Raw genomic sequence first — 11,177 nt, 5'->3', positions numbered from 1 at the left:
GCAGCGCGGCGCGGCCCGCCAGCCCCAGCCCCTCGGTGGCCAGCGAGAAGGAGAAGGACGAGCTGGAGCGGCTGCAGCGGGAGGAGGAGGAGAGGAAAAAGAAGCTGCAGCTCTACGTCTTCGTCATGCGCTGCATCGCCTACCCCTTCAACGCCAAGCAGCCCACCGACATGGCCCGCCGGCAGCAGAAGGTACCAGCCCTGCCCTGCCCTTCCCTGCCCGGCCCTGACCTCCCGGCCAGGCCCGGCCTCCCGTCCCCATCACCCACCCCTGGCTGCTCCCTGCCTGCCCCTGCCTCTGTCCTCCTACCCTCGTCACTCACCCACCTGCCTGCCCCCTGCTTGCATGCCCACAGCTTACCTATTGCGCTGCCCGCTCCCCTAAATGCCCCTGCCTGCATTCCCTGCCTGTCCTCCTGCTCCCCAGGCCTGCAGCCGCCCGGGCACCCCAAGGGCACTCCCAGCACAGGGCACCTTGGGCCCGCGTGTTGGGGTTTGCTGGCAGCAGCCCTGTCCCGGGGCTCAGGGGAGCCCCCTGACCCTTTGCCACCCTCCCTGCTGCTCCCCGACGTGGCCTCCAGCACGGAGCCTGCACGGTGACATAGGACATTGCTGCTAGTTACGCAACGTTGGGATTTGGGAAGTTTGGGATGTTGGTCGTCTAAAGGTTGTTGAAAGGAGAGAGATGTGTTAGATTGCTGGAAAACACCAGGTGCGTGTCATTGCCTCCTGAAAGGGACTCCACAACTCCATGCTTACTGCAAAGTTTGCTTAACTGGGAGTGCCTGCACTGACTTGGGGAGTTGCCGAGTCTCATTTAAACTTCTTGCAAGTGTTTGTGTGCAGCGAGCTCCCTGACACTGCCCTATCAGCAAAATGGGGCAGCAGAGGTTTGCGATGAAGTCTCTGCCACAGTCCTGACTCTTCCTCCCCAAGTGCGTCACCACGGCAGGGCCGTGTGCTGCTCTAGGCGGAGGCTGGGCAGGAACGCTTCACCTGAGCTCCCCATCCCAAGGAGCTGCCTTGGAGCTTGTTTCTCCTCTAAGGCACAAACTCATGGGCCAGGACAGAAATTTAAGTTTCTCTGAGATGTGAACACGGGCGTCTTCCAGTCAAATGCAGCCAACTTTTTCCCTGTGGCAGCCAGAGCTGGGTCTGTGATGGGATGTAGCAATCTGGAACAGCTGGCTGATTTTTTTTCACCATTTTCAGTTGAGTTTCTTAGACTGCAGTTTTAGCCTTGATACTGTTCTGTGTTCACAAATGACCTTTACAATTCAGGCAGACTCCTGGTTGTATTGATGCAAACGACATTCAGTTCTGCTACAGCACAGGACTATTATTAGTCATTGCAACATACGGAGGTAGGAAAGTGTATCCGTACTGTCTCATGTAGTTTAAAGGCAATATAGGACAATCTGGTGTTGCTGGAAGGCTCAATGATCTTCTTTTGTTTGCTGAGCAAAGGGCATAGCTGAAATTATAGCTAGGTTTCGAGATGCTTTTATTTATTTATTTTTGCCTTTTCAATAGATTGTGAATTTCCAAAGTCGTTTTGGCTTTTTTTTCCTGTGTAACTTCTTTGTGTTAGAGAAAGATTGTGAAATATAAGTAATTGTTAGTTTTGCAGAAATAAAAACAAACAAACAAGCCCTGCAACTCACATGAAATTGAACCAAAATTGACAAGGAGTTTATCCAAAGGAGCAGGCAGCATCTTGTGGTCCAGAGAAGAGTGGCTGGGAAGAAGGACAGTTCATAGTCCCTGAAATCAAAAAAGTGCATTGTGAAGGGACAGAAAGAGAGGAGGAAAAGGGAGTGAATAAAGTGCAAGTGAAACAAAAAAATGAGGAGTAATGACAACTGGCAGCAATACTCAAGGACATGGAGAAGTTACGCAGGATCTTGGGAGGAGATAATCCATCCTCTGTGAAATGAAGAATGTAGGGAAACATGTCTGGCTTATTTACACAGATAGGTAAAATAGGTGTGTCTTGGGGGCTGACCGTCTCCCCTCAAACTTAATAGTGAGATGGAATTGGGAAAGTTAAATTTAACGTGACAACACATGTCAAATTAAATTCACCCTTTTAAAGGTGAAATCATTCTGGGTTTTTGTCTTCTGTATATCCTTATATTCAGTTGTCCTGCTGGGAATAAATCCTTGCCCTTATTCCTTAGCCAAGGCTCCTACTGAAGTCAATTAAAGGATTGCCAGAGCCCGCAGTTTGTTGCTGGACTTATGTCCTCTGTTTTCCTTACGCATTCCTCTCGGAAAGACCATACTTCCTTCTCTGGCTGCAGGGTGACCAGAGGGTGACCGTGTGGGACTCCTCTCTTGGCTACTGAACTTCAGCCTCAGTGTTTTGGTTGGGCTTTTAGTAATGATGGAAATACCAGGCGCTCAAGACTCATCAGAGTGATGCAAATGCATTTTGCTCCTTAGGGAAAAGGTAGGAGAAAACTGGGTTTTGGTCCTGCTCTAATGGGAGCTGCTGTCTCAGTTTTTGCTCATCAGCAGAGGAGGAATAAACTGCTTCCTTTTCTATTTGTCTCTCCATCCTCACAGTTTGCTGTTTGCCAGGGAAGTGTTTCATCTTGGGAGAAATGGGGAGCAGAAGACCCCCAGTCCCCAGGCTGGTGTGCAGCACTGCGCTCCCTCCTCTCTTGATGGTGCTGGATGGAGAGGCTGTGGAGGGAGCTGCTGGATCCACATGTGGGCACTCTGGGGGTGGGAGGGCCTGACCCTGCAGATCTGCCCACTGGAGTTGCTGTCCATAGGCAGGACATCTGGGATCCCCGCTGAGGCTCTGACAAGGCAAGGGGACCAGCCAGGCTTCACAGTGGGCTGCTCAGACCCCACACCCGTGTCAGGGAGGTGCCACGCAGCCACCTCAGAGGTGTTTGGGCAGATCTGTGTGGTGGTGATGGCTGGTGACCTGTCCCTAGCCATGCTCAGCAGGTCCTGACCAGTGCTGGAAGGAGGAGGATGAGGTCTGGCTTCACCTGGCTCACAGCTCTTCCCTGTAGCATGGGAGATGCTGCCACCCCCAAGCACAGCTCAGGCAGGGGACTGTGGCCTTGCAGGCGAGGCAGTGAGGCTGTTGCCCTGCAGAGTGGTTTTCTGGCTGGCTTACCTGATAAGAGCCAGCCCATACCTACAGGAGGACCACAGCTGAGATGGACTGTGTCGCAGGCAGCCCCTGCCCAGGCTCCCAGAGCCCAGGGCTGCTTCTGTAGCTTCATCTTCTTTGCAATTTTCTCAGATAAGAAAGCAATTGATTTTATTGTGGTCACAGCACTGAAGTTCTTGCCTGGGCTGAGGATCCCTGTGGTGCCTCCCCTGAGGTGTGTAATCCTCCCTCCTTGATCCTGCAGCACTGCTGTCTCAGAACTGGCTGGTACCTGGAGCCCCGGGGAGCTGCATGTTACCGTGGTGCAAATGCACCGGCACCGCGGGTACTGGTTATGTGTCTGCACGCCTGTGTGCAGTGCTGGGGAGCTGGGAAATGCAGCCTGGTGTTCTGCAGCACTCAGAAACCACCTTGGAATAAGGGGAAGTGTGTAGTTAAGGTAGTGTTGCAACAGAAAGGTTTGACATGCCGTTTGATAAATGATAATGTATGAGGGTGAAGCGAACAGTGGAAAAGTTTGAATGGATGGCGTAGCTGCGTATATACAGCACGTGGGCATGACAGCGTTGTTTGTTTACACCAGCAACAAACTCAGTTTTGGATTTCCAGATAAATTTAAACAGATGCCACTCAGAGCTGGTATTTTGCCAATCTTGACACCCCAGAAATTTCAGCAACAGAGTAAAAATTGTTTTCTAGATCAGTGTGTTCAATTCTACACCTCTGCTTCAGGTTTATCTTAATGTTTATGTGGTAAAGCTTCACTTCAGTAACTACACATCTGTGATGTCTACCTGTAAGTTCTTTTATTTACATCTCACTACCACTGTTTCCCAAGGGAAAAGAAAAAAGTCTTATTAGATACCTTCCTGTGCTGTCTTACTTACTTAGAGTCCTTTTTTAAGCCACTGCTGAATTCCAGGCACATTTGACAGTGGTCTGCAAGACACTTGTCCCTGAAAAGCTAGGTGAGAATAGGGAGATCCATTTTTATCTCCTACCCCAGGTGGGAGGAAGGTAGCAGTGTGTGGGCAGCCCTTACTAGACACTGGGGAATCTGAACAAGAGACCTACTGAATGTGGAGAAAAAGCTCCCGGAAGAGCTTACAATATTGCTGGACATGGAAGGCTCCGGCCTCACAATGCAGCTCAGGAAGAAAGTGGCTTTGCCAGCTCTGTTGCTCTCAGAACAAAGTGTTTTATTACCGCAGATGGCACTTAGCTTGGTAATTGCTTGCCCAGGATGTATTTAGTCTTTTCTCTAGCTCATGCTGACTTGTTGGAAGTAGAGTTGAGACAACCAGCCGTGCTCGGTGCCTCTTCCCACTTGATCCCAACTGTCTGAAGCCTTTGGGAGGAGAGCTCAGCCGGCAGCCTGGGGATGTCAGACAAGTGTGTGTCTGTAGTGGTGCAGACTAAGCATCCTTGGATGTGGGTTGTACCTCTTGCTAAATACCTCCAAAGCACAGCAGCCAAAAGGCACAGCACAACCTAGGAATAGCGTAAATGGAGAGATCTTCCCCAGATTGTTGCCAGCCCCATGAAAACACTCGTTGGGAAAGGGGTAGCAGGAAGAACTTGTTAGGAGATAAAATGTGGAGAGCACATTAGGTTAGACATCACTGCAGTTGTGGTTGCCATCGCCTGTTTTCCTCCCTCCTTGTAGAACAAGGGTGCGGGCAGGCGGGAGAGTAAATCAGTTCCCAGTGGGATAAATGTGGGATGAAAAAAGTTCCAGCTTAGTTGCAGATTACCAGAGCTACTCCTGGGAGAAGTGGCTTGTGATTTGGGTCCCTGTGTAAGCCTGTGGGATGACGTCTGGTGCATTAGCAAAATTCTCAGTCAAATTCAGCGAAGTGCTTAAGCTTGTGCTTTGCTGAATGGTGATTGATTTAAGCACAGTGCTTAATGCAGAACAGGTGTGAGGGGTCAGACTGTTAAATTGGTTACAATGCACCTTAAATTATCAAATTTCTGCCATTTCAGCATGCACACAGATGCTACAACAGTTAGGAACATAGTAAAGCTAGTGCAGCCTTCCAAATAATCGCATACTTCTTCCCTGTCATGGGCTGGGTTGTTAGTTTCATGCCATATTTACACAAGTTCTCTCTTAAAATCACCAACACATTGCTCTTCTGGGACAGACATTGACTCAGGTGGTGTTGGGATGTGTTTTAGCAGCTTTCTGCCAGAGGAACTTGATTTTATGGTCAGAATCTGCTTTGCTGGCCCCGAGAAATGCTTGGAGGTGTGGTTTTCTCAGCTCTGCAGGGGAGGAGAGGTAAAAACGGTGCTCTGCGTGTTTTCTCTCTGTTCCTCTGTTGCTCTCTAGTGCTGTTTAAGGAGGAGATGCAGGTCTCAAGCGTGAGCTGGACCTCATGGACAGCTCTGTAGTTGCAGCAAAGCTTGCAAGATAATTACTAGTGCTATGCCTATAAAAACCTGAAAGAGTAGTTAGGGGATGACTTTGCCACGTAGGTGGCTCAGTGTGGGCGTAGGCCACTGTCACCATCAAATGAGAGCTCTGTGTGTGGCTGGGCTCTCAGCTGGGGCTGTCCCTGGGTCAGCTTTGTGCCAGCCCCAAAGTGAAGACAAGCCTGTGTTCAGAGCATCACTGTGGGGAGGAAGATCTGGCACATCTGAGATGCTGTGCTCCTTAGCAGTGTGGAGTGCAGAATGTGATTATTGTGCTCAAATCGCCTGGATTCTGCAGAAAATGGTTATTTTCAGTCAAAACACTTATAATTTATTTTGCCAGTGCCTTATCTTAATTTAATTCTGGAGATATTAAATATTTGTCATACTTTGGCTATTTATATACTTGCAGCTTATTGGATTGTGAAGCAGGTAATTAAATAGGCTGTGAGCTTGGTCTTTGGCTGTTGTAAAACTTTGCAGTTCTTGATCCATAGCCTGACATTTCAGTTATTGTGGGTGGCACCTCTTGGGCCAGAGATGTTGTGAACCAAGAATGGAGAAGACTTATCTGATTGTGCAGCTCCAACCCCTGCTAAAGCCCATAGTTTCCAAAAGGTATTATTTATGGCCTTGCTCTGCATAGTCTAGACACTCTCCCCGAAGCACTTTGCCTTTTGCACAACTTGTAATTCCTTCTGTTGAGTGGTGAGTCACTTGTTCTCATTCACCTAAGTGGGAATTGGTAGGCAAGTCATTTCCCTATGCAATTTTTTGCTAGCTGGAGAAGTATTTACTTAGTTTGTAGTGTGGTTTAGCAGTAGGAGCCCAGCCATCACAACTCTGCTAGGAGCACTGTGTGCATACAAACCCCTCAGAGCTACTGCCAGTGCTTTAGTCCAGGATGGTACAAAGTAAACATCCTATTTCTATTTAATTATGTAAACTTGATCAGTATGTTAAGACCAGTCGATATAGTATGATCAGTAAAGCTGCTGCTCGGGTGGTGTTGATGTGAATCCAGCTAAAGACTTCAGCAGTGCCAGGGTTTCCCCCATGGACTGATCTCTAAGAATCACATATATTTTAGCGTGTCTTTGAAAGTTAAGACTAATTAAAACAGTAGAGTTCCTTTAAAACAGCAGACAAGGGGACATTCCCTGGTGGTGAGCAGCTCCTCTCTGTTTATCACCCAGGAGAACAGGTGGCTCCTCAGAGGAGGGGTTTGATAGGTGGCCTCTCAAAGGTTTTCTCTTTCTGGAAATAGAGCAGGGTGAGGTCCAAGGGAAGGTGCCACCTTGCTCCCCAGCTCTTTTGGAGCGTGGTGCAGCCATGGCAGAACAGGCGGAGTTGTCTCCTTACCTTTGGCTGCTCCTCACACAGGTGGCACCACCAGCTCCCAGTGGGTCAGAATTGGGTTACCCTTCTCATAGGGTTATCCTTGTGGTTCAGCAGCAGGTCCAGCTGTGTCTTCGTGAGGTGGGAGAGGGGAGATGCAAGAGATGGCAGGTTCCTGGGGAGTTCCCCTGTGTTGTTACCTTGTAGTTACTGACAAAAGTACACAGAGCATCCTAACCTGGTACCTGCTTAGGAAGGAGTTATTTATGGGTACAGGATATTTGGGATATTTCACCTGGGTTTTCCTCTGATTTGGGTGGGCTTCATTCTTAAAACCAGACATAAGAACAGTTGCTGAGTGTTGGATGTTAACCTTTCGAAATTGTTGTTTGAAAAGGTGCTTTTAGTGATAATATTTGGTATTGTTTGTCTGTGATTCAGGCTGATAAAGTCAGACGTTTTCTAGAATTTAAACACCTGAGTCAAAATGTCATGCAAATATTTATTCAGCTTGGGGGAAGCGATGCCGTGTTTGTAGTTGTCATAGTTCAAAACCTGCCTGTCTACTTCACAGCAAGGCTGAGAGCTAGGACTTTTATTAGTGTCAGGTATATAGTGACCCTTGTCCGTGTCTCCCCGTACCCAAATGTTAATATTTGATGAAGAAATTAATGAAATCTAGATTTAATCATGGTTTTTCCTAGCCCAAAGAATAGGGGTTTTTTTAATGATGGTGCTGCAGTGTTTATCTTTGCGGACTGGAGATGTGATGTACAGATCTCAAAGGAACCCCACTGACTTTGGTAGGACTTGGGGCTGATGCCACAATGAATTTGTACAATACCCTGGCAAACAGGGCTGCCCACTGATGGTCCAGCAGTGGCCTTTTGTGATCTCGTGTGCTAAATTAGGGTGACATTCACACAAGGGAAGAGTGCTCTTTGACTTCCTAAAATGATGAGTCTTCAAGTCTGGCTTTTTCTGTAGACCTCCTGCAGACTCCCTCCTTGGGGTGGGATTTAGATCCACACTTGATTTAGGATGAGCACCACATATGAACTCGATCTAATCCTGCACAAGCATGGAGCAGAGTGACCCTGTCCCTGCAAATCCATCACTCACTGTCTTCAGACAGGGGAAGAATCTTGGGGGAAAAAAAATTCAATTAAGATTTTGGCAGTGGAAAAGAAGTACTTGTTTTGGATGTTGTTGTTGCCTAATGTACTTCTGCAGGAGAAAGGAGCACTGTATCCAGAGCAGCTGCAGCACCGTGGTGTGTGCAGACACAGTTCAGTCCCTTGGAACAAGGCTAAAAGGGGGTGGTTTGGCTCCCAATTGCCTGTCTGGTTCAGGGGAGGAAGGTAGTAGGGAGGAAAGGCTGTTTTCCAGGCTCACACCATGAGGAAGTACTGATAGAAGAAGCTATTTGTTAAGAAATGTCTTGTTGAAACCATCTCACGATGGCTTGTGAAGAGCATCAGTGGTGTCTGCACTAGCTTTTGAATTTGATCCCAAGCACCCACTGAGCTGGAGAGGATGGCACAGGGAGTTTGTAGCAACCACTGGTGTCTGTTAGTTGCAACATATGTTTGCAATCGATGAGGTGTGCGGGGCATGCTGACTCCTGCAGGATGTGATTCTCCCTTTCCTAGGGAATTTATTTTGTTGTCAGGCCAGATGATGCTAGGTTGGCATTGCCCTGAGGTACAGAAGCCTGTGTGGCGGAGTGCAGGATTTTACCATCTTAAGCACCCCAACATGTAGCCACAGCCCACAGTGCTTCCCCACCTCTATAGCACAGGGGAGCAGCCCCTTGCTTTCCTTGGAGCCCCTCAGAGAGGGGTGGCAATTTCCCTTTGTTGGCAGGGATGCAGGTGTGCGGGCATGAGGGTTGTTTTGGAGCCTGGGTGGCACAGCTGACATACAGACTCCAGCTGGGACAGGAGGGGACAAGCTGCCTGGCTGGTGGCACCCCGGTGAGATAAAGAGACTTGGGTTTGATATTTGGCTGTCAGAGGGAAGATAAACTGATGCTTCTAAATACAGCACCATGCTCATAGGACTGAGATGAGGTGGGTGCCTTCTCGTTGAAGTAACATCGCATTTCCAGCTGGTGCTTTGCTTGGAAACAGACTCTTATCCCCAAGAAGAGATTTGAGGGACCCCTGTCCAGCCCATTGGCCAAGTAAACCTAAATACTGCAAAGACACTTTGGGAAGAGGTTTCTGGGCTGACTTGGGCCAGCCTTGACATGTGGCTGGTGCAGGTGGCTGTGAAAGGGAGAAGCTCCTCCAGGAGCAGCCAACCAGATGCAACCTGTCTCCCCTCAGGTGTCCCTGTTTGATGGGTGGGAGCTGGGAAGGAAGGGGCATTCAGGAGTTATACTGGGTGATTTGGGAGCAATTAGGTGAAGCCATGCAGAAGTTTCTGTTGCACTGCTGCTGATGCTGTCAGGGGCTGTAGCTTTTGCAAGGAGGGGGTTTCACTTTGCCTGGTGTGCTGTTGAGATCAGCTGGTCCCACAGCTCAGCAGCAGAGGATTTAGGCAGCTGGAAGGTGATACGGGTATCACACAGGCAGAACATCAAGCGAAGGCAGTTTTCCTCTAAGATGCCAAACACCCTTTCCTAATTCAGGAAGAGGGCACAAATGCTTTGCATATTGCACGTGCCCAAGTTTGCTTTTCTTGCCCCCACCCCTACATTTCCCTCCCTCCCAGCAGACTGCTCCCATTCTTCTTGCAACCAGAGACTACAGACTCATCGCTGCCTCGGAAGGAAGCTAATGGGGTGATGCAGCAGGAGCCAGCTGCTTTGCTACCTGCATGGTGACAGTGCAAGGATGAAGGAAGGACATAGCCAGCCCTTCTTCAGCCATGGGTGACGCTGCATGACCCGACAGCAGTGCCTGCTGCAAAAACCAGCTCTGTGCCTCCCACCCGTGGCTGTGCAGACCACCCTCTGCCAGCGAGACCTCCAGGCAGGAGCCATCTGCTGCTGTTATCTGGGGACGTGCAGCTGTCTGAGCTGCACGGGGTTGGGTTTTGGTGCATAGCCAAGAGCTAGTTGGAGTTAGGACTGCAGAGACTTTGTGTGTGCTCAGTCATTCGCGAGGGCAGAGCAGCTCTCGAGCGTGAATCGATGCCGATGCTCTGCGACGGGAAGGAACAGGGATTTGGGAAGGGCACCGGGCCTGTCTGAGGGAGTCTGGAGTTGGGAACTGGCAGCTTTGCTCCCTCCCTTTATCAGCTGTTTGGTGCTTCAGTCTGCAAACTTTCCTCCTCTGGAAAGGTATCTGTGAAGGAGCTGGGGCAGTGAGGAGGGATTGCTGACAGATTCCAGCTGTGGCTGTGTTTTCCTTTTTCATCCCCCACTTGCTCTGTGGCAGGTATGGCCCACAGCCATGCAGGAATGGTGGAGAATAATACTTTCTTAGCCTCTAGCTGTCTCAAGAGAGAACTGGTGTCCTCAAAAGACTCAAATTGATCATGCAATGGTGGTTTACTTTGGCCAAGGCTCTGCCTGCTTGTTGGTGGGCTCCTGGATTTCAGTGGTACCTTCTGCTCTTAAAGATGTTGGCCACAATGCTGCAAAGACCCTTCCCTTGCCTTCAGCTGGGGTCTCGTGATGTTTTTCTGCTTTGAGGGCTATTTCTTCCCCAGAATCTCTCACAAAACATTCCCCCACAGCCTGAGCCGTGTGCCCAGCAGGAAGAGTGGCAGCTGGTGCACTTGTTCTAGCCTAACTGGTGAAGGGAGGGAAGGAAGGGCAGGGAATGGCATCAGAGAGCCTGTTCTTTAAACACTGAGCTGGCTGCTTGCACCAGCTACCATGAGCCTGCACGGCTGAGACAGGGGCATCCCCTCAAGAGTTCCACCAGCCTGGGGAGGAGGTTACATGTCTGCAGAGCAGAGTGAGCACATCTGAGGCACAGGTAGGGAACAGAAGGAGCATGCTGGTGGCATGATGGAGGATGGGAGAAGTGAGTTTGGCATTTGAATTCCACTTTTAAACCTCTGATTTTGCTTGTTGTTAAGTGCTGTTACAAGTGCATGTGCTTGTACAAGGGTCATGAGCTAAGCAGGATGTGATCTCCGGGGGTGTTGTTAGAAGGTTTCCTCATCAATAGTAGCAGCCACTGAAGTGCCCAGATTCCAGTGCCATATAAATTGCTGGCTGGTATAAAATGAATGTTTCTTCTTAAGGCTGTGTTGCACCTCTGCTGCTGAACTTTTATTTGGAGTTCCTCAAACTCCAGCCTCTAAAGCCTCTGTGACAAAGCTCCTGCTTG

General features: G+C 49.4%; 1 protein-coding gene across 25 annotated transcripts in view; it reads left to right on the top strand.

Annotated features, from left to right (window-relative positions):
* The first annotated feature begins 14 nt into the window (after positions 1 to 14).
* CADPS (calcium dependent secretion activator) overlaps positions 15 to 11,177 on the top strand; it is a 211,861-nt gene continuing 200,698 nt past the window's right edge. For 15 of the 25 annotated variants that reach the window (XM_027700561.1, XM_027700556.1, XM_027700555.1 and 12 more), the window contains exon 1: positions 17 to 191. In XM_027700561.1, the coding sequence (XP_027556362.1) occupies positions 126 to 191 (66 nt within the window). In that variant the 5' untranslated portion in view covers positions 17 to 125. Of the gene's footprint in view, positions 192 to 11,177 lie in introns of all 25 variants that reach the window. The other 10 variants (XM_027700560.1, XM_027700558.1, XM_027700549.1 and 7 more) reach the window with 3 other exon arrangements.

This window comes from Neopelma chrysocephalum, unplaced genomic scaffold, assembly GCF_003984885.1.
Source record: "Neopelma chrysocephalum unplaced genomic scaffold, ASM398488v2 Primary Assembly neopelma1_147, whole genome shotgun sequence".
Classification (NCBI taxonomy): domain Eukaryota; kingdom Metazoa; phylum Chordata; class Aves; order Passeriformes; family Pipridae; genus Neopelma; species Neopelma chrysocephalum.
This window is presented reverse-complemented; position numbering and strand designations above follow the sequence as displayed.